This window comes from Ranitomeya variabilis, chromosome 4 (genome assembly GCF_051348905.1).
Source record: "Ranitomeya variabilis isolate aRanVar5 chromosome 4, aRanVar5.hap1, whole genome shotgun sequence".
Taxonomy (NCBI): domain Eukaryota; kingdom Metazoa; phylum Chordata; class Amphibia; order Anura; family Dendrobatidae; genus Ranitomeya; species Ranitomeya variabilis.
In genome coordinates this window covers 345,030,697-345,055,046 of record NC_135235.1, presented here as the reverse complement: position 1 = coordinate 345,055,046, position 24,350 = coordinate 345,030,697, and the positions used below count along the sequence as shown (strand labels likewise).

Genomic DNA, 24,350 nt, shown 5'->3' with positions numbered 1-24,350 from the left:
TTTTCATGATGCTCACTCAAATGCTCAATAAACACCAGGGATCCAACTTACATTTCTTCTTATAAGGCTAGATTCAGCATAAAGTAAGATAGTAGCACAAATGTCCCTTATCAGGGCTATGCACTCCCAGTCTGTTCCTACACACTGAGAGTAAGCAGCTCAGAAGCAGGAAGTCTCACACAGTTGTCAAAATAGTGATACTGCAGAGAGACATTACTTAAATCTCCCTTTATTAAAGTGAGCCTGTCAGGTCCCCCATGTGTATTTCTTTCTAAGTATCCTGCCTAACAAGTCTTTTTACATTCTGTTTTTTTTTGTATGCAAATTTCCTTTTAACTAATTGATGGGGTGTTGTTTCCCCAGACTAGTCCTCCCACTCAGCATGCTATTTTGGCCCCTATCACACAAGACTTCCACTAACAAAACAGTAAAGGCTGCAACTGACCAGCAGCCATGTGACACAATAATGTCAGGAGTCCTGCTGGGCATAGCAGAGCCGACAAGGCATTGAAGTGATTAAGCAGGGTATTCTAGCGCTGGACAGTGCATTGATAGTATGATTAGTTATATGTTAAATTCTGTTTTATTTTTCAGTTTTGTAAGCAACAGCACTCGATACAAGGCTCCATTCAAGTTTTAGGTGATGTTCACGCTGCCATATAATTACCTTTGCTGCTACAAACAAACAAACTGCACTGTGCTGCACTCACCGTCCCTGGCGAGTCTCCGCTGCTGTTCCCAGTATCAGGCATTGGCTGCGGTTCTGACGTCACCTTGATTGCATACCAATCAGTGAGCTCAGCGACTCAGTTGAACAGTTTACAAGGGAATGGAACTGTCAAGGTGCCGTCAGATCTGCAGCCAATGCCAGACAATGGGGTCAGCGGATAAATGTAATTGAAAGGCAGCAACCCCATTAACGTTTGTTCAGAGCCTCGTTCTGCAGTTCCATCACTCAGTGAAGTCATTATTGTCTGTCTTACAGTGAATTTCAGCAGCCCCTGATGTAGCCGACACTATCGGAGCTGTGCAAAAATGTAGAAAAAAAGTGTTTTCACTAGCGGTTGGTGCGGCAATCTGTTTTTCTTTTTGCTTTGGACTATCGGAGCTGTGCCATGAGATGGGAATTGTTTTAAATGTTACAATTTGTTTATTTTTTGTAAGTTTTCAGTCCTCCCTTGGGAGTTCTATATGTTGGAAAGTGTAGTTAATATCACTATCGGGTGTTACCGGGCCCAGGGTGTCGGGCAGGCTAGAAGAGATGAGTGCAGCCGCTGTGTGCTGACAGGTGCAGGCAGCGCAGATGAGCGGGCGGACCCCAGGGCCCTGGCTCTTCTTACTACACCCTAACTACATTGTTATGTTTTTTATACTATCATATGTCTCAATTAAACAACTTTTAAAGTCAATAACAATGGCTTTTACATTACATTTCTTGCTTTTCCACTTGGTAATTAGGGTATTTTGATTACTTAAAAGCATATAAATGAAAGCAGCAATTATTAGTCCTCTATTACCTTACAAGGTATCACCTAACTACAGCATAGGCGATGACTGGCAGATCGCTGGAGCCCCCAGAAAATCCTTGTTAGATAGCAGAGTGCTGCGTCGCTTCATGTATAGACCATGAATGGCCTGGGCTGCCAGTGATCAGCCAGTTGTCACCTGTTTTGCGGGTCTGTAAGTACCTGTTCAGATGGGAATATTTATTAAATGCAGTGGTGAATTTTTCCTTTTCTATATTGCTGCATAAATATGAAGAATTGTCATTAATTTTTACCAAGCTTAAAGGGGTGGTCCTCTATTTGGACAATATTTTTAAGATCAGTACTCCACCTTGTAAAATAAAAATAAGTCACCTCCCGACATTGTTATGCCATGTGAGCCTTGCAGCTGGTCCGCGGCCGCTCCTGGCTGGTGCACACTCACTTCTCTGAACCAGGATGAAGACGTTTGAGTGATTCAGCACAGTAGCGCCTCTGACTGGTTTACAGGGCTTAAATGGCATAACAACATCACAGGTAAACTACTTTATTTAAAAAGGGGATGTCCAGGTAGAAGACAGTAACTTGCACAGGTAATACTGTGTAGAAATGTGCGCTCTTGGTTGTTTCACCATCTGTGTAATGTGCGTGGCATACTATAAAGCAATTATTAGCAATATTTTTACATAACAGATAAATAGGAAAACCTGGATAACATTTTTTTTTATTATTCTAAGGCTTCTGAAGATAAAAAGAATGAATTGGAGCAGATGGAGTTTTATAGCTGGGAAGATTTTCAGTCCTTTTTGAATATGTGGTGTGAAGAACAGAAAATTCTATTTGTTATACGTAATTCTGTACCTTTGAGTAATGAGGATGTGAGTAATGATCTGCTGCAGTCTCTAAAGTACAGTATGGTGAACCTTGGCTGCAGTAGTTATACCAGGTAATTATTATTGTGTTATTATTATTTATATAGCACCATTAAATCCATGGTGTTGTATATAAGAATTGTTAACATCAAAACACAAATATCACAGTTGACAAACAAACAATGGTAGACTGGTACAGAGGGGAGATGATTGAGTTTGTTATTTATTAAGTGGGATAGGCATGAAAAAAACTGAAACTGTCTGCACTGGCCCCATGCACATCAACTCTTCATCTAACTCAACATTTCATTTTGTCAGTATTTCTTTACCGTACACACTCGAGTGTAAGCCGACCCGGGTATAAGCCGACCCCCCTAATTTTGCCACAAAACAATGGGAAAACTTATTGACTCGAGTATAAGCCTAGGGTAGGAAATGCTGCAGCTACCGGTGAATTTCAAAAATAAAAATAGATGCTCCATACCGTTCATTATTGCCCCATAAGATGCTCCATATAAAACTGTGCCACATATAATGCTCCATACATTTCTTTATTGCCCCATAGATGCTCCACATAAAACTGTGCCACATATAATGCTCCATACATTTCATTATTTCCCCATAAGATGCTCCATATAAAACTGTGCCACATATAATGCTCCATACATTTCATTATTGCCCCATAGATGCTCCACATAAAACTGTGCCACATATAATGCTCCATACTGTTCATTATTGCCCCATAAGATGCTCCATATAAAGCTGTGCCATATATAATGCTCCATACCGTTGATTATTGCCCCATAGAAGATCCATATATAGCTGTGCCATATAGAATGCTCTGCACCGTTCCTTATGGCCCCATAGATGCTCCATACAAAACTGTGCCATATAGAATGCTCTGCACCGTTCATTATTGCCCCATAGATGCTCCATATAAAGCTGTGAAATATATAATGCTGCTGCAATAAAAAAATGACATACTCCCCTCTCTTGCTGCCCGCAGCTCCTCAGCGTCCCGTCTCGGCGTCTCTCCGCACTGACTGTTCAGGCAGAGGGCGGCGCGCAGATTAGTGCTTCATGGCGCCCTCTGACCTGAACAGTCAGAGCAAGAGGACGGGAAGACGGAGCGGCGCCCGGTGTGTGGAACGTGGACAGGTAAATATGTAATACTCACCTACTCCCGGCATCCCTGGCTCCTTATCCCGGACAGATGGTCTCCGGGTGCCGCAGCCTCTTCCTCTTACAGCGGTCCCCGTTACCGCTCATTAGAGCAATGAATATGCAGCTCCACCCCTATGGGAGTGGAGTCCATATTCATAACTTTAATGAGCGGTCCCACGTGACTGCTGAACAGGGGAAGGGCTGCGGCACCCGAAGACCATTGGACAGGCAGGTGAGCTTCAGGAGCCCCGGAAGCAGGTGAGTATATGACAGACCTCTCTCCCCCTCACCCGCCGACCGTGACTCGAGTATAAGCCTAGAGGGGCACTTTCAGCCCAAAAATTTGGGCTGAAAATCTCGGCTTATACTCGAGTATATACGGTATTTGTTCCGTATGTATATATTAGAGGTGCAATTTCTACTTGAGTGTGACTGAGAACTGCAGTTGAGAAAATATGGTCTAGAGATGATTCAGGTTTAAGGGGAACCTGTCGGGTCCCCCATGCCCTCCAACCCACCAGTATTTGTATATTCCTTGTTAAATACCCTGCCTAACCAGCCCTTTTTACTGTTTGACACATAAACAGATGTATAAAAAAATCTTTCATAGTCCATTTTTAATATGCTAATTTAATATTGAATAGTGGATGAGGCGTTTGTTTCCCCAGACAAGTCATCCCACTCATCATGTTACCACACCCTTGTGGGCGCGATAACATGATTTGGAAGAGTTGGCGTCATCACCTGTTTTCTGTAAATCTTGAGCATACAAGTGACCTTCCTGCCTACATGTTTTTCCGCCTCTGAAGCCGGGTGTAGTCTGGAAGTCAAAACAGCTGGCGTACGTGGAGTAACCGAGGGTCAGCTGCTGGAGCAGATATTTTCTTCCAGACTCGCTTAGTACATCTCTTCAGCCGGGAAGCGTACACCTGACTTCAGAGGCACAAAGACGAGTTGGCAAGAGACTCACGTGCATATGCAAGATTTGCACAGTATGCGATGACTCCGGCTCTTGTAATACATGTTATCATGCCCACAGTGATGTGGTAGCGTGCTAAGTGGGACGACTAGTCTGGGGAAACTAACGGCTCATCTGCTAGCGAAAAGGAAATTTTCATATGAAAAACTATCTGTAAAAAGATTTTATTGAACATATGTTTATGTGTCAAACACTAAAAAGGGCTTGTTCGGCAGGTTATCTAGCAAGGAATATGCAAGTTCTGGTGGAAGGGTAGGGGGGATCTGTCAGTTTCCTCTTAACCCCTTTCTGACATCTGGCATAATAATACTCCGATGTTGGACACCCTCCATTTGATGTGGACTCCGGCGGTGAGCCAACATCTTTCCCGACGCATGTCAGCTGTTTTGAACAGCTGACATGCGCCCAGAACAACCGCAGGTGGAATCGCGATCCACCGCAGCTATTAACCCTGTAAATGCCGCTGTCAAAAGTGACAGCGGCATTCAACACGCGCTTCCGGCAAGCGAGCCGGAAATCCGCCCTTAAGTGACTCCTGTCACGTGATCGCGGGTCACCTAGCAAGTCAGCAATTCTGCTACATACAGGTGATCTGATCATCGCCTGTATGTAGCAGAGCCGATCGAGTTATGGCAGCTTCTAGTCTCCTATGGAGACTATTGAAGCATGCAAAAAGTAAAAAACAAGTTTTTAAAAATATAAAAGAATAATATAAAAGTTCAAATCAGCCCCATTTAAAATAAAACAAAAAAAAAAAATCAAACATAGACATAATTGGTATCGCCGCATTCTGAATCGCCCGATCTATCAATATAAGAAAATAATTCACCCGATCACTAAACGGTCAAAACGCCAGAATTACGTTTGTTTTTTTTTTTAGCCGTGACATTGCATTAAAATGCAATAACAGGCAATCAAAAGATGGTATCTGCACCAAAATGGTATCATTAAAAACATCATCTTGGCACACAAAAATAAACCCTCATCCAACCCGAGATCACGAAAAATGGAGACGCTATGGGTATCGGAAAGTGTCACAATTTAGTTTTTATTTTTTTACAAACTTTGGAATTTTTTTCACCACCTAAAGGGAACCTGTCACCCCCAAAATCTACGGTGAGCTAAGTCCACTGGCATCAGGGGCTTATCTACAGCATTCTGGAATGCTGTAGATGAGCCCCCGATGTAACCTAAAAGATGAGAAAAAGAGGTTATATTTTGCTCATCTGGGCGGGCGGTCCGATGGGCGTCGTGGTCCGGTCCGGGGCCTCCCATCTTCATAGGATGACGTCCTCTTTTGGTCTTCACGCTCCGGCGCAGGCGTACTTTGTCTACACTGTTGAGGGCAGAGCAAAGTACTGCAGTGCGCAGGCGCGAGGGCAGACAAAGTACGCCGCAGCGTGAAGACCAGAAGAGGACGTCATCTGATGAAGATAGGAGGCGCCCGACCGGATTGCGACACCCATCGGACCGGACCGGGACCGCACCTGGGTGAGTATAATATGACCTCCTTTTCTCATCTTTTAGGATACACATTACGCATTACAAAATGCTGTAGATAAGCCCCTGATACTGGTGGGCTTACCTCAACCTCGATTTTGGGGATGACAGTTCCCTTTAAATAAAAAAGAGCCTAGACATGTTTAGTGTCTATGAACTCGTAATGACCTGGATAATCATAATGGCAGGTCATTTTAGCGAACATGGTAAAAAACAAAATCCAAAAAACAGTTGTGGAATTGCACTTTTTTTTGCAACTTTACCGCACTTGGAATTTTTTTCCTCTTTTCGAGTACACTATATGGTAGAACCAGTGGTGTCGTTCAAAACAGCAACTCGTCCCGCAAAAAACAAGCACTCACATGGCCATATTGACAGAAAAATAAAAAAGTTATGGCTCTGGGAAGAAGGGGAACGAAAAACAGAAACACAAAAAAGTGCCCCGTCATGAAGGTTTTAAATTAATAGCAGGTCCAGTTGTTGCCCATCTGTGAGTACTACATAAGTTTGTGCAGCCGGCCCTTTGAGTTGCGGTAGCATTTAGTTCCACTTTTGTACAGTGAGAATACTTAAACCGCTCACAGTGGTGTACAGAAATAAAAAAAGCATACATGCTACGCTTATGTCTCCTGCTGTGATGCTTCCTGGGCTCCCGCCTGGCTCTTCTTACTCTTGCAGCGATGATTGGCTATGACTAGTGTTGAGCATTCCGATACTGCAAGTATCGGGTATCGGCCGATACTTGCTGTATCGGAATTCCGATACCGAGATCCGATATTTTGGTGGTATCGGGTATCGGTATCGAAACAACATTAATGTAAAAATGTGTAAAAGAGAGAATTAAAATAAAAAATATTGCTATACTCACCTCTCCGACGCAGCCTGCACCTTACCGAGGGAAGCGGCAGCGTTCTTTGTTTAAAATTCGCGCTTTTCTTTCCTTTACGTGAGTCCCGGCTTGTGATTGGTCGCGTGCCGCCCATGTGACCGGGACGCAACCAATCACAGCAAGCCGTGACGTAATTTCAGGTCCTTCAGGATTTTAAAATTACGTTCCGGCGTTGTGATTGGTTGCGTCGCAGTCACATGGGCGACGCAACCAATCACAGCAAGCCGTGACGTAATTTCAGGTCCTTAAGGATTTTAATATTACGTCCCGGCTTTGTGATTGGTTGCGTCGCAGTCACATGGGAGACGCAACCAATCACAAGCCGTGACGTCACGGGAGGCTGGACACGCGCGCATTTTAAAATGGGCGCGTGTCCAGCCTCCCGTGACGTCCCGGCTTGTGATTGGTTGCGCCGCGGTCAACCAATCACAAGCCGGGAGGCTGGACACGCGCGCATTTTAAAATGGGCGCGTGTCCAGCCTCCCGTGACGTCCCGGCTTGTGATTGGTTGCGCCGCGGTCAACCAATCACAAGCCGGGAGGCTGGACACGCGCGCATTTTAAAATGCGCGCGTGTCCAGCCTCCCGTGACGTCACGGCTTGTGATTGGTTGCGTCTCCCATGTGACTGCGACGCAACCAATCACAAAGCCGGGACGTAATTTTAAAATCCTTAAGGACCTGAAATTACGTCACGGCTTGCTGTGATTGGTTGCGTCGCCCATGTGACTGCGACGCAACCAATCACAACGCCGGAACGTAATTTTAAAATCCTGAAGGACCTGAAATTACGTCACGGCTTGCTGTGATTGGTTGCGTCCCGGTCACATGGGCGGCACGCGACCAATCACAAGCCGGGACTCACGTAAAGGAAAGAAAAGCGCGAATTTTAAACAAAGAACACTGCCGCTTCCCTCGGTAAGGTGCAGGCTGCGTCGGAGAGGTGAGTATAGCAATATTTTTTATTTTAATTCTTTCTTTTACACATTAATATGGTTCCCAGGGCCTGAAGGAGAGTTTCCTCTCCTTCAGACCCTGGGAACCATCAGGAATACCGTCCGATACATGAGTCCCATTGACTTGTATTGGTATCGGGTATCGGTATCGGATTGGATCCGATACTTTGCCGGTATCGGACGATACTTTCCGATACCGATACTTTCAAGTATCGGACGGTATCGCTCAACACTAGCTATGACATGTAATCCCTGCATCCAATTACTATCTGTAAAGCCTGTGCTGAGACGTCCGCTGTAGGATCTGAGTCTTGGTAGCAGCAAAAATTCTATTGTGCTACATACTTACTAGGTTGCCAAATTGATTTGGCTTTGGATTTCGGTGTACTTTAGTAAAAGGCATCACATAGAGTGAAAACCACAGTATATATACAGTATATGCACAACTGTGAGCAAGATGCCGATTTGAAAATTTGCACCTAGAGGCACCTACATTTAAAGCACAATTATATAAAGCTTTAAATTATTCAGTTTTGTTGAATAAGTGGAGAAAATACAAAAGTATATCTTTCTTATGTACTTATTCCTTTATCTTGGAACTACTTGCTTAAATTGTAGCCTTCGTTTTAATTTTTTTTTAATTCAGTTTCAGGAAAGAAACTTTGTAATATAGCTTATCATAAAAATCTGCCTCTTTTTCCTCCTTGTCTGATGTTTTACTCTGTAAAATCTATATTCAGTGAAGACCGACTTGCACATTACTGAGATACATGATGGCAGCTAGAGACAGACTCAGACATTTTGCTGCATTTTCCTCCACGAGGATGGACAAGACAGAGACAGACATCCTGTTGCAAGTCCTCATAAAACGAGGCAGGAGCTAGATGGAGACAACCTGCTTCAAGTTCCCATAAAATAAGGAGGGAGGAGCTAGATGCAGACATCCTGCTGCAAGTTCCCATAAAATAAGGAGGGAGGAGCTAGATGCAGACATCCTCCTGCTGCAAGTTCCCATAAAATAAGGAGGGAGGAGCTAGATGCAGACAACCTGCTGTAAGTTCCCATAAAATAAGGAGGGACGAGCTAGTGCAGACATCCTCCTGCTGCAAGTTTCCATGAAATAAGGAGGGAGGAGCTAGATGCAGACAACCTGCTGTAAGTTCCCATAAAATAAGGAGGGAGGAGCTAGATGCAGACATCCTGCTGCAATTTCCCATAAAATATGGAGGGAGGAGCTAGATGCAGACATCCTGCTGTAAGTTCCCATAGACTAAGGAGGGAGGAGCTAGATGCAGGCATCCTCCTGCTGTAAGTTCCCATAAAATAAGGATGGAGGAGCTAGTGTCATGTCGGACGCTATTCACACTAGGGCGTCCGACAGACAGCGGTAATTCCACATTCGTCCACTATACGCTCAGTGGCGCTGGCTAGATTTTTATCCAGGTTGCCCAGGGTTAATGTAGCTGGTACTCGGGTTGGAGGCTGGGTCACTCCCACGGCCTTTAAATAGTATTGCTGGACTTTGGGCGTCGCCGATTATAGCTTGTGCCTCGTGCCTAGTGATTCCGGTCTGGAGTGGTGGTCTTGGAGAAGAAATATCGTATCTGGTAGTGTATTATCCTTTGTTATATTTCTCCTTCCTATATTTGTATTTGTTTTGCCCTGGGCACATTATTGTGTTTTCCTGTGTGTCTGCGGCGTGGTGCGTTTTTTAGTTTTCCCTGTCTGTGCTTTCTGTGGGGGTTGGTGTGTGGTCCTTTCACTGGGTGGCGTTGGTGGTTTCAGCATAGGGCTGAAACAGGAGTCAGGGCCAGGCCTGGTGGCCCAGACAAGCACACCAGTAGTGTAAATTCTGGGAGAGGGACAGACAGAGTTTTCCCTTGTCTGAGGGATATCGCCGTTGCCCGGGTAACCAGCCTTAGCCTACCTAGTCTCCCCGTGACAGCTAGATGCAGACATCCTGCTGCAAGTTCCCATAAAATATGGAGGGAGGAGCTAGATGCAGACATCCTGCTGTAAGTTCCCATAGAATAAGGAGGGAGGAGCTAGATGCAGACATCTTACTGTTATTTCCCATAAAATAAGGAGGGAGGAACTAGATGCAGACAACCTGCTGCAAGTTCCCATAGAATAAGGCGGGAGGAGCTAGATGCAGACATCCTCCTGCTGTAAGTTACCATAAAATAAGGAGGGAGGAGCTAGATGCAGACAACCTGCTGTAAGTTCCCATAGAATAAGGAGGGAGGAGCTAGATGCAGACATCCTGCTGCAAGTTCCCATAAAATGAGGGAGGAGCTAGATGCAGACAACCTGCTGTAAGTTCCCATAGAATAAGGAGGGAGGAGCTAGATGCAGACAACCTGCTGCAAGTTCCCATAGACTAAGGAGAGAGGATCTATATGCAGACATCCTTCTGTAAGTTCCCATAAAATAAGGAGGGAGGAGCTAGATGCAGACATCCTGCTGCTGTAAGTTCCCATAAAATAAAGAGGGAGGAGCTAGATGCAGGCATCCTACTGTAAGTGCCCATAAAATAAGGAGGGAGGAGCTAGATGCAGACATCCTACTGTAAGTTCCCATAAAATAAGGAGGGAGGAGCTAGATGCAGACAACCTGCTGCAAGTTCCCATAGAATAAGGAGGGAGGAGCTAGATGCAGACAACCTGCTGCTGTAAGTTCCCATAAAATAAGGAGGGAGGAGCTAGATGCAGACATCCTACTGTAAGTTCCCATAAAATAAGGAGGGAGGAGCTAGATGCAGACAACCTGCTGCTGTAAGTTCCCATAAAATAAAGAGGGAGGAGCTAGATGCAGACATCCTACTGTAAGTTCCCATAAAATAAGGAGGGAGGAGCTAGATGCAGACATCCTGATGTAAGTTCTCCAGAAATAAAGAGAGATTTTACAAGTCTTACCCTTGAATGGAGATTGAAATGTCAGTCCACAAGGAAAAATAAGCAGATTTCTCTGAAAAGATATATTACAAAGTTATTTATTTTTATAAGTACTATTTATTTATGAAATAATAAAACGGCTGTTACTTTTTTTTTTTAAATCACAAAACAGTGTAAAGAATATGTTGTCATCAACTGCATCTGTCAGTCTAGCCTCTGAAATGTGGAGGCAGTGGATTACAGCAGTTTTTCCTATTCAGAGTTTGACCACCCTTAAGGTACCATTACACTTAACGATTTACCAACGATCACGACCAGCGATACGACCTGGCCTTGATCATTGGTAAGTCGTTGTGTGGTCGCTGGAGAGCTGTCACACAGACAGCTCTCCAGCGACCAACGATGCCGAAGTCCCCGGGTAACCAGGGTAAACATCGGGTTACTAAGCGCAGGGCCGCGCTTAGTAACCCGATGTTTACCCTGGTTACCATTGTAAATGTAAAAAAAAAAAAAAAACATACTCACATTCCGCTGTCTGTCACCGTCCCCCGCCGTCAGCTTCCCGCACTGACTGTGTCAGTGCCGGCCGTAAAGCACAGCACAGCGGTGACGTCACCGCTGTGCTCTGCTTTTACTTTACGGCCGGCGCTCACAGTCAGTGTGGGAAGCTGACGACGAGGGACGGTGACAGACAGCGGAATGTAAGTATGTAGTGTTTGTTTTTTTTACATTTACAATGGTAACCAGGGTAAACATCGGGTTACTAAGCACGGCCCTGCGCTTAGTAACCCGATATTTACCCTGGTTACCAGTGAAGACATCGCTGGATCGGTGTCACACACACCGATCCAGCGATGACAGCGGGTGATCAGCGACCAAAAAAAGGTCCTGATCATTCGCAGCGACCAACGATCTCCCAGCAGGGGCCTGATCGTTGGTCGCTGTCACGCATAACGATTTCGTTAACGATATCGTTGCTACGTCACAAAAAGCAACGATATCGTTAACGAAATCGTTATGTGTGACGGTACCTTTACAGACCAACTGTTTTATCTCTTTCCATTGTGCTAAAGTGATTTTCTGAAAGCTTTCCTGAAATACTTGAAATTCTTTATTTCACAGGAAACGTTGTCCTGCAACAATTCAACTGCGATTGGGCCCAGAGATGGACAAACTGATCATCACAAAAGCTGACCTCAATCATAGCCATGACTCAGAAATTGACCTTCCATCTCGTTTTACCAGAAAACCTGCATCCTTCGTGGAATTTTCAGAGAAAAAGCCTAATGATGTGTCTGATAAATTTATGGATAGAACAGATTTGACAAAGCTTCTTCATTTACACTTCCCATTTGGAAAAGAGTCACGATTTTTAGATGAACTTGAATCTCTATTTAACACAGACCCTGGTGTAAAAATAAAACTTGTTTATTTAGATGATAAGTTCACAGTGAAAAATATATTTTTTATGACCACAGGCATGCAGAATTTGATTCAGCAGTTTTCCGAGCACCTCTATGTTGCTTTCCTTCCAGGTCTCAATCAAGAGTTTGATTTGTATACCGTTTTTTGCCAAGATGAACATTTTCAGTGGAAAATATGTGCCTATTGTCTTGCAAGGAAGCAATCTCACGAAACATTAAGGTTTCTTTTACTCTCTGTTCTTCAGGTACACTCAGATTTGAGCAAACAAGTAAAGTTTATAACCCTAAACCCGGATATTCTGAATCATTCGGATGCAAAGCTACTGTTTCCGAATTCCACAGTGAAGCTTTGCTTACCATTTGTGTTTGAGTTTATGCATCACAAGATATCATTCTTGAGTCAAATGGAACAGTCTCAAATAAAAGAACTGCTGGTTAGTCTTTCTCGAGCTTCATCCATTGACATGTATACGCTGCATCTAAATGACTTGAAGGCGGCCTGTCCTGATGAGGTTTTCCAGTACTATTTTAAAAGCTGGCATCCATTATGGAACTTCTGGTCTGGAAAAGACAATAGGACAAATGATTTGGAAAACTCAATTTTTAATTATGTGAAAAATAGGCATGAAGATTTAAAAGCACAGCTTGGATCATTGCCCACTTTAAGTCAGTGTCTTCATGCATTACTTGCTGAAGATGAAGGTCATATTCAAGAACAGACAGAATCCAAAAATGCTTCACTCGCTGAGGAAAGCTTACCTGTGTGTGACGTAGAAGCACCATCCATACCAACCAAGGAGGAGAGCAATGCTGCTGTGGAGCAAACTGCTGAATGTGAATATAGTCAGGTATTCATTGGAATTCTTATTTGTTAGTGCCAGTAACAATATTTGTTCTGAAACAATTTTGCTGTATTGTCTCGTGTATTTTTTTGCAATGCATAATAATAATCTTTATTTTTATATAGCGCTAACATATTCCGCAGCGCTTTACAGTTTGCACAAATTATCATCGCTGTCCCGATGGGGCTCACAATCTAAATTCCCTATCAGTATGTCTTTGGAAGAGTAATATGGTGTGTGAGTTAGAAAATGGGGTAACTTTTTTTGGGAGTTTCTGCCGTTCTGGCCCCTCCATGGCTCTGTAAATTCAATATTATGTGTGTAATCTATTTCAGTAAGTAGCTCAAAAAGCTAAAATTGGTCTCATCCCCTTCTTAGGGTACCGTTACACAAAACGATTTACCAACGATCACGACCAGCGATACGACCTGGCCGTGATCGTTGGTAAGTCGTTGTGTGGTCGCTGGGGAGCTGTCACACAGACAGCTCTCCAGCGACCAACGATGCCGAAGTCCCCGGGTAACCAGGGTAAACATCGGGTTACTAAGCGCAGGGCCGCGCTTAGTAACCCGATGTTTACCCTGGTTACCATCGTAAATGTAAAAAAAACAAACAGTACATACTCACATTTCGGTGTCCGTCAGGTCCCTTGCCATCTGCTTCCCGCACTGACTGACTGCCGGCCATGAAGTGAAAGCAGAGCACAGCGGTGACGTCACCGCTTTGCTCTACTTTCACTTTACGGCAAGGGACCTGACGGACACCGGAATGTGAGTATGTACTGTTTTTTTTTTTTTACATTTACGATGGTAACCAGGGTAAACATCGGGTTACTAAGGGCGGCCCTGCGCTTAGTAACCCGATGTTTTCCCTGGTTACAAGCGAACGCATCGCTGGATCGGTGTCACACACACCGATCCAGCGATGACAGCGGGAGATCCAGCGACGAAATAAAGTTCCAAACGATCTGCTACGACGTACGATTCTCAGCAGGGTCCCTGATCGCTGCTGCGTGTCAGACACAGCGATATCGTATGGATATCGCTGGAACGTCACGGATCGTGCCGTCGTAGCGACAAAAGTGCCACTGTGAGACGGTACCCTTAGCACTGCGGTGTGCCCAAACAATGATGTACGACCACATGTAGGACTGGGAGAAATGGTGTACCAAATTGTGTTGTGCTCTTTCTCCAGTTAATCCTTGTGAAAATAAACTAAATGAGTCTAACACAATGCTTTATTGGAGAAATGGGATTTCATTTTCTCATTCTATTGTATGTTAATTCCTGCAAAGCACCTGCAGGGTTAACACACGTACACCACGTTCCAAATTATTATGCAAATGACATTTTTCTCGGATTTTCCTAAGTGGTCCATGCGAATGACAGTCAGTCTTAATAAAAGTCATCACCCGTTAGCGTATACATCGAATTTTGTTGAAGAAACCTCCCAATGATAACAGTATAATCTCCAAAATGAATAAAAACTCAAAATGCACTGTTCCAAATTATTAGGCACAGTAGAATTTCTAAACATTTGATATGTTTTAAAGAACTGAAAATGCTCATTTGTGGAATTTGCAGCATTAGGAGGTCACATTCACTGAACAAAAACGCTATTTAACTCCAAAACATCCTAACAGGCCAAGTTACATGTTAACATAGGAACCCTTCATTGAGATCACCTTCACAATTCTTGCATCCATTGAACTTGTGAGTTTTTGGAGAGTTTCTGCTTGCATTTCTTTGCATGAAGTCAGAATAGCCTCCCAGAGCTGCTGTTTTGATGTGAACTGCCTCCCACCCTCATAGATCTTTTTTGCTTGATGATATTCCTAAGGTTCTCTATAGGGTTGAGGTCAGGGGAAAGATGGTGGCCACACCATGAGTTTATCTCCTTTTATGCCCATAGCAGCCAATGACTCAGAGGTATTCTTTGCAGCATGAGATGGTGCATTGTCATAAACAAGAAAAAGAAAAATATGTAGGCCATGAAGTAAGGATCACCACACAAAAATACACAAAATACGAATTTTATTAAGAAGAAATCCACACAAGAAAACTTTTAAAAAGTCACACGTGGCATAACCATAGAACGAATAAGCTTACACACATGTGAGCCAAGAATTATATATATATATATATATATATATAAACAGCATACCATCAAATGATACTGAAAGATAGAAGAGGGAAAAAAATATATAATTAAATCTGCCATAAAATAGAATAAATGAGATCAACGGCTTACCCAAAATACAAGTCAGCAATTAAATCACAAATATATCTATCCACCCATGGATAAACTTTTAAGTAGGGCAATTGCATATTAGCCCAAGCTAGACCAAGTAGAAAGTTGAAGCAGACCTGTAAAGACTGAACAGGTAAGTGACCGTGGCTGAATGTTATGAGGCAGATATAAATTAAGATGGTGGACCACACATGGTGATAGGACAGGCAAGGAAAGGGTGCCCAACGCTTACGGGGAAAGCGCGGGAGGGGGGAGGCCGTGGAGGACTGTCCCGACGCCGCACCCGGGACCCCGGATTGGTTTTGGTCTGATAAATGCACGCATCCCTGGCGGTCAGCGCTCGTTTGCACGTATTAGCTCTAGAATTACCACAGTTGTTCGAGTCAACGGTTTGGAGCGATCAAAGGAACCATAAGGCCAGGTTCACATTGCGTCTGTTTCATCCGTTAGACGGACTACGTTTCACCACGGCATAACGCGGTGTAACGCAGTCCATTAATGCTGCCATTATGCCCTATGTCGGACGCATCGCTAGCGCACTCCCATTGTGCCGTCATTGACTGACGGACCCTGTGACGCGGGCTGCAGCGTTTCCAGGTCCGTCACTCCTAGAGCAGATAGAGCATCTGCTAGCTCTATCTGCGCTAGCGCTATATCAAATTGGCACTTGCGTTAACAGCTGTTAACGCAATGTGAACCTGGCCCAACTGATGTAACGAGCTATTTGCAGTTTCACTGTACCGTCCGTGTGTACTTACACGTGCATGGCTTAATCTTTGAGACAAGCATATGCTACTGGCAGGATCATACCTGGTGTGCATGAGATTTCTATAATCTCATAGGCCTTGCTGGTACTGTGCATCGCAGCTGAAAATTTCCTTGAAAAAAAGGCAAAAAAAAAACAGAGAAGCAACGTGTGAACATAGCCTTATTGCACTGTAAATTGCTACATATTTGTTGAGTGGACTCCACAAATCCTGAACACGTGAACTAAAAGCGTTCTGTAATCTGTCATCTGATAGAGCATGCTGTGATCTGAAAATGGCGTCGGCTGTTTGACACCAATGCCCATTGCATGTTGTTTTATAGCTTTAAAGGGAACCTGTCACCCCCAAAATCGTTGATGAGGTAAGCCCACCGTTATCAGGGGCTTATCTACAGCATTACAGAATGCTGTAGATAAGCCCCCGATGTTACCTGAAAGAGGAGAAAAAGAGGTTAGATTATACTCGCCCAGGGGCGGTCCCGCTGCGGTCCAGTCCGATGGGTGTCTCAGGTCCGCTCCGGCACCTCCTATCTTAATTCCATGACGTCCTCTTCTGGTCTTCACGCCGCGGCTCCGGCGAAGGCGTACTTTGTCTGCCCTTTTGAGGGCAGAGCAAAGTACTGCAGTGCACAGGCGCTGGGCCTCTCTGACCTTTCCGGCGCCTGCGCACTGCAGTACTTTGCTCTGCCCTCAACAGGGCAGACAAAGTACGCCTGCGCTGGAGCAGCGGCGTGAAGACCAGAAGAAGACATCATGGAATAAAGATGGGAGGTGCTGTACCGGACCTGAGACACCCATCGGATCTGACCGCCCCTGGGTGACAATAATCTAACATCTTTTTCTCCTCTTTCAGGTAACATCGGCGGCTTATCTACAGCATTACAGAATGCTGTAGATAAGCCCCTGATGACGGTGAGCTTACCTCATCATCGATTTTGGGGGTGACAGGTTCCCTTTAACTAAAAACAGAACTAAAAGAGATGAATAAGATACTAAATTGTATGAGCGTGTTCCCACACGTTTATGGAAAATGAGTCAAAGACAGCGTGGACGTGGACCCGCAGAGATGTTAAGAGTCCAGGCGGTTTAACCCCCTCCCGACATGCGCCGTACTAGTAGTGCTCTGCGGAAACTGAGTTCCCGCAAACCGCAGTACTAGTACGGTGTCACGATAGCGCGGCCTCACGCTGAGCGCTGCGGTGATCGCTGCGGGTGTCAGCTGTATATGACAGCTGACACCCCGCAGCAATGCCCACGATCGGCACTAGCGCCGATCGTGGGCATTTAACCCCTCTGACAGCGACATAGAGGGGCATCGCGCAAGGACGGGGGCTCCCTGCGCTCTCCCACCGGAACAACGCAATGCGATCGTGCTGTTCCGGTGTTCTGGAAGGAGTCCCCGGATCCAAGATGGCCGCGGGTCTCCTTCCGGGTCCTTTGCTGACGCTCAGAGCAGGCGCCAGAAAGCCTCCTGCAGTGCCCGTCAGATCGCTGATCTGACAGTGCTATGCAAAGTGTCAGATCAGCGATCTGATCCAATATAGTGATGTCCCACCCTGGGACAATGTTAGAGAGTAAAAAAAAAAAAACAGAATGTATAAAAAGAAAATAAGAAAAAAATCCCCAAATAAAGGGGGAAAAAAATTTTTTCCTAATAAATCCATTTATTTATGTAAATAAAAAAAACAAAACAATAAAAGTACACATATTTGGTATCGCCGCGTCCGTAACGACCCGCTCTATAAAACTGTCCCACTAGTTAACCCCTTCAGTGAACACCGAAAAAAAATAAATAAATAAAAAACGAGGCAAAAAGCAACGCTTTATTATCATGCTGGCGAAGAAAAAGTGGAATAACGCGATCAAAAAGACGGATATAAATAAACATGGTACCGCTGAAAACGTCATCTTGTCCCGCAAAAAAAAGCCGCCATACAGCATCATCAGCAGAAATATTAAAAAGTTATAGCTCTCGGAATAAAGCAATGCAAAAACAATTATTTTTTATTTCAAATACTTTTTATTGTGTAAAAGCGCCAAATCATAAAAAAAATGTTATAAATGAAGTATCGCTGTAATCGTACTGACCTGAAGAATAAAGCTGCTTTATCAATTTTACCACACGTGAAACGGTATAAACGCCCCCCCTAAAAGAAATTCAGGAACTGCTGTTTTTTGTTCATTCTGCCTCCCAAAAATCGGAATATAAAGCGATCAAAAAGTGTCATGTGCCCGAAAATGGTACCAATAAAAACTTCAACTCGTCCCGCAAAAAACAAGACCTCACATGACTCTGTGGGCCAAAATATGAATAAATTATAGCTATCAAAATGCGGTGATGCAAAAACTATTTTTTGCAATAAAAAGCGTCTTTTAGTGTGTGACGGCTGCCAATCATAAAAATCCGCCAAAAAAAAAGCTATAAAAGTAAATCAAACCCCCCTTCATCACCCCCTTAGTTAGGGAAAAATAATAAAAATTTAAAAAATGTATTTATTTCCATTTTCCCATTAGGGTTGGGGTTAGGGTTGGGGCTAAAGTTAGGGTTAGGGTTGGGGCTAAAGTTGGGGTTAGGGTTGGGGCTAAAGTTAGGGTTTGGATTACATTTACGGTTGGGATTAGGGTTAGGGGTGTGGTTAGGTTTATGGTTGGAATTAGGGTTAGGGGTGTGTTTGGGTTAGGGTTTCAGCTAGAATGGGGGGGGTTTCCACTGTTTTGGCACATCAGGGGCTCTCCAAATGCGACATGGCATCCGATCTCAATTCCAGCCAATTCTGCATTGAAAAACTAAAACAGTGCTCCTTCCCTTCCGTGCGCCCATACAGGGGTTTACCCCAATATATCAGCGTACTCAGGACAAATTGGACAACAAATTTTGGGGTCCAATTTCTCCTGTTACCCTTGGGAAAATACAAACCGGGGGCTAAAAAATAATTTTTGTGGAAAAAAAAAGTTTTTATTTACACAGCTCTGCGTTATAAACTGTAGTGAAAGTTCTCACAACACATCTAGATAAGTTCCTTGGGGGGTCTAGTTTCCAATATGGGGTCACTTGTTGGAGGTTTCTACTGTTTAGGTACATCAGGGGCTCTGCAAATGCAACGTGACACCTGCAGACCAATCCATCTAAGTCTGCATTCCAAACGGCGCTCCTTCCCTTCTGAGCTCTGCCGTGCACACAAACAGTGGTTCCCCCCCACATATGGGGTATCAGCGTACTCAGAACAAATTGGACAACAACTTTTGTGGTCCAATTTGTCCTGTTACCCCTGGGGAAAAAAATATTGCGGGCTAAAAGATCATTTTGTGGAAAGAAAAAATGATTTTTTAATTTTCACGGCTCTACATTCTAAACTTTAGTGAAACAATTGGGGGTTCAAAGTGCTCACCATACATCTAGATTAGTTCCCTAGGGGTCTACTTTCCAAAATGGTGTCACTTGTGGGGGGGTTTCCACTGTTTAGGCACATCAGGGGCTCTTCAAACGCAACATGGGTTCTGATCTCAATTCCAGCCAATTTTGCATTGAAAAGTCAAACGGCGCTCCTTCCCTTCCGAGCTCTGCCATGCGCCCAAATAGTGGTTTACCCCCATATATCGGGTATCAGTGTACTAAGGACAAATTGCACAACAACTTTTGGGGTTCATTTTTTCCTGTTACCCTTGGGAAAATAAAAAATTTGGGGCGAAAAGATTCATTTTTGTGGAAAAAAAAAAGATTTTTTTTTACAGCTCTACATTATAAAATTCTGTGAAGCACTTGGAGGTTCAAAGTGCTCACCACAGATCTAGATTAGTTCCTTAGGAGGTCTACTTTCCAAAATGGTGTCACTTGTGGGGGGTTTCCACTGTTTAGGCACATCAGAGGCTCTCCAAACTCGACATGGTGTCCGATCTCAATTCCAGCAAATTTTACATTGAAAAGTCAAATGGCGCTCCTTCCCTTCCAAGCTCTGCCATGCGCCCAAACAGTGATTTACCCCCACATATGGGGTATCGGTATACTCAGGACAAATTGTACGACTTTTGTGGTGCAATTTCTCCTGTTACCCTTGGTAAAATAAAACAAATTGGATCTGAAGTAAAAATTTTGTGAAAAAAAGTTAAATGTTCAATTTTTTTAAACATTCCAAAAATTCCAGTGAAGCACCTGAAGGGTTAATAAACTTTTTGAATGTGGTTTTGAGTACCTTGAGGGGTGCAGTTTTTAGAATGGTGTCACTTTTGGGCATTTTTTGTCATATAGACCCCTCAAAGTCACTTCAAGTGTGAGGTTTTCCCTAAAAAATGGTTTTGCAAGTTTTGTTGTAAAAATTAGAAATTGCTGGTCAATTTTTAACCCTTATAACTTCCTAACAAAAAAAATTATGTTTCCAAAATTGTGCTAATATAAAGCAGAAAGGTGGGTAATGTTATTTATTAACTATTTTGTATGATATAACTCTATAATTTAAGGGCATAAAAACTAAAAGTTTAAAAATTGCAAAATTTTGGCCAAATTTCCATTTTTTTCACAAATAAGCGCAAGTCAAATCGAAGAAATTTTACCACTATCATAAAGTACAATATGTTACGAAAAAACAGTCTCAGAATCACCAGGATCCGTTGAAGCATTTCAGAGTTATGACCTCATAAAGTGACAGTGGTCAGAATTGAAAAAAATGGCCTGGTCAGGAAGTTGAAAACAGGCTTCGGGGTGAAGGGGTTAAAGGGAACCTGTTACCAGAAATAACGCTGTTAACCTGCAGATATGGTGTTAATCTGCAGGTTAACAGCGTTATGAGTCTGTTGGCGCCCGCACACAGCGAAATGCAGCCAGGAGAAAATGATCTTTATTCTCCCCACCAGCATTTGGTTTTAGTTATAGCGTGTGGATGTCGGCTCCAGTTCAGTCACCACTCTTTGTATACAGGGCGGCCGCTGTACCCGCACCCAGCCCTGACTGACATCTGAGCCAGCGCGGGTACAGCGGGTGCTCTGTATACTCATAGCGGTGACTTGAACCCGCAGCGCCCCCATGACTGTAACCGAATGCTGGCGGGGAGAATAAAGATCATTTTCTCCTCGCTGCATCCAGATAGCATCATAACACTGTTAACCTGCAGATTAATCACATATCTGTAGGGTAACAGCGTTATTCCCGGTGACAGCTTCCTTTTAAAGAGTCACTGAGCTAAACTAAACTTAGAGGGAACTTGACACTAGATTCATCCTGCTGCAACCACAGGCAGCATGAGTCCGACACTGGCTGTGTGATTGCAGCAGGGTATGGTTCATTCTGAAACGTTGCCGCACATCATTGTACACATACATTGAAGAGTCACCCAGGGGCTGGTGAGTGAACCGCTAGTCCAAAGCTGGTTCCCATTCTGCTTCTCTTTGAACAGCTCTGGTTTACTATACATAGGACGAGACCCATCAGAGACAGACATGGGGATGTGTGAGAAACCAGGTGGGGACTTGTCTGAGAATATGATTCAATAGAGGAAAAGAACCAGCACATCTAGACTAGTGTGAACAGACGTGAACCAAAATAAAATGAGAGGTGATCTGATCAGCTGTAATGTGCCCCTAACATCTGCGGGTAGACTCATGATCTGCAGCTGTTAACATGTTAAATGCCGCTGTCAATTTCGGACAGTGAGTGCTCCAAAAGTGCACCACAGACCCCACCCATCGGCGCCCCTGTCATGATCGTGGCACGCCGATGGGTTGACATGACAATTGGGGATCTGCAGAAGACCCCTTCACCCTGCTTGTCATTGCTGATCTGCTATTTACACTGACCTGTGGCCGGCGTTCATAGATCATGATTTCTGCTACACATTGCAGCGCTGAAGCCCTGTTATGTGTAGCACAAGCAATCAGACAATCACAGTTTCAATTCTCCTAAGGAAACTATTGAAGCAAGTAAAAAGTGTAAAAACAAATATTTTTTAAAAATATGAAAATTGCCTGCCTTTTGCCCCATTCAAAATAAAACCTTAATAATAAAAAAATTACACATATTTGGTATCGCTGCGTTGAGAAAGGTCCAATCTATCAAAATATATAATAAATTAATCCAAACAGTGAACGGCGTAATAATGAGAAAAAGAATCAAAACGCCAGAATTACGTTATTTTTTGGTTGATGCAACATTGCAATAACAGGCAATTAAAAGATTGTATCTACCCCAAAATGGTATTAATAAAAATGTCAGCTCGGCGCACAAAAAATAAACCCTCACATAGTCTCAGATTCGGAAAAATGGAGACGCTACGGGTCTAGAAAATGGCGCCTTTTTTATACAAAATTTGGAATTTTTTTTTACCATTTCAATGAAAAAAGAACTTATACATGTTTAGTAACTGCAAATGACCTGGAGAATCATATTGCCCGGTCAGTTTTAGCATTGAGTAAACATTGTAAAAAAACAAAAAAAAAAACCTAAAAACAATTGTGAAATTGCACTTTTTTGCATTTTCACTGCACTTGTAATTTTTTTCCCATTTTCTGGTAGACTATTTGGCAAAACCAATGATGAAGTTCAAAAATACAACTCGTCCCACAAAAAACAAGCCCTCATACAGCCATATTGATGGTAAAAAAAGTTATGGCTCTGGGAAGAGGGGAGCAAAAAAACAAAAATGCAAAAACTGAAAATCTCAAGGTGGTGAAGGCGTTAATGATCGATAATTTAGTTTTCTGCACAAATATAGATACACTGATCTAGAAAATTAAGTATTTATCCAAGAAAATTATTGCAAGTTCTGTTATACACATTTAATTTGTGTGTATTGGCACAACACAAAAAAACTGAAAACAGGCAAATTGGACATAATTTCACACAATACCGCAAAATTGTGTCTGATAAAATTGTTGGCACCCTCAGATTAGTATTTGGTTGCACACCCTTTAGAATGAGTAACTGCAATTAGTTGCTTCCAATAACCATCAACAAGCACCTCTCCACTGGAATTTTGGACCACTTTTGCAAACTGCTCCAGGTTTCCCATATCTGAAGGGCGCATTTTACCAACAGCAATTTTAAGATCTCTTCACAGGTGTTCAATGGGATTTACATCCCTACTCATTGATGGCCACTTCAGAGCTCTCCAGTGCTTTGTTTCCATCCATTCCTGGGTGCTTCTTGAAGAATGTTTGTTGCCATTGTCCTACTGGAAGACCCATGCACTAGTACACAAACATAACTTTCTGACACCAGGCACTACATTGTGATCAAAACTCCTTTGGTAATCTTCAAATTTGATGATGCCTTGCATACAGTCAAGGCACCCAGTGCCAGTGGAAGCAGAACAACCCCAAAATATCTTTAAACCTCCACCATATTTGACTGTAGGCACCGTGTTCTTTTTTTGTAGGCCATATTCCATTTTCTGTAAATGGTAGAATGACGTGCTTTACAAAAAAAGCTCTATATTGGTCTCATCTGTCCACATGGCACTTTTGGCAGACTGCAATCTAGCCATGTATATCTCTGTGTCAGCAGTTTGGTTTACTTCTGGGTCTCTTGCCATAGCGTTTAATTTTATTCAAATGTGGACAGATAGTTCGCACTGACACTGATTCACCCTGAGCCTGCAGTACAGCTTGAATTTATTTGGAACTTGATTGGGGCTGCTTTTCCACCATCCAGACTATTTTGCACCGTAACCTTTCATCAATTTTTCTCTGCCATCCACTTCCAGTGAGATTATCTACAGTGCCATGGGTTTTAATCTTCTTGATAATGTTGCACACTGTGTAAAAAGGAACATTAAGGGTATGTGCACACTTTGCGGATTTGGCTGCGGATCTGCAGCGGATTTGACGCTGCGGATTCGCAGCAGTTTTCCCTGCTTTGTACAGTACCATGTAAACGTATGGAAAACCAAATCCTCTGTGCACATGCTGCAGAAAATACCACACGGAAACACTGTGGTTTATTTTCCGCAGCATGTCAATTCTTTGTGCGGATTCCGCAGCGTTTTACACCTGCTCCATAATTGGAATCCGCAGGTGTAAAAACGCATGTGAAAACCGTGCAAAAACCGTGGTAAATCCGCAGGTAAAACACACACGAATCCGTAAAGTGTGCACATACCCTTAGATCTCTGGAGATGGACTTGTAACCTTGAGATTGTTATTTTTCAACAACTTTGGTTTTCAAGTCCTCAGACAGTTCTCTTCTCCATCTGTTCTCCATGCTTACTGTGGTACACACAGACACACAATGCAAAATTGAGAGAACGTCTCCCCTTTTTATCTGGTTTCTGGTGATTTTCATATTGCTCATATTGTTACTTACCACAGGTGAGTTTGAATGAGCATCACAGGCTTGTAATAAAGT

At 43.4% G+C, this 24,350-nt stretch overlaps 1 protein-coding gene across 2 annotated transcripts in view; it reads left to right on the top strand.

The window, feature by feature from the left end:
• Positions 1–24,350, top strand: part of ZSWIM9 (zinc finger SWIM-type containing 9) — an 82,549-nt gene that overhangs the window by 40,873 nt on the left and 17,326 nt on the right. For both annotated transcript variants that reach the window (XM_077250674.1, XM_077250675.1), the window contains exons 4-5: positions 2,222–2,430; positions 11,859–13,008. In XM_077250674.1, coding sequence (XP_077106789.1) covers positions 2,222–2,430; positions 11,859–13,008 — 1,359 coding nt within the window. The remainder of the gene's footprint in view (positions 1–2,221; positions 2,431–11,858; positions 13,009–24,350) is intronic.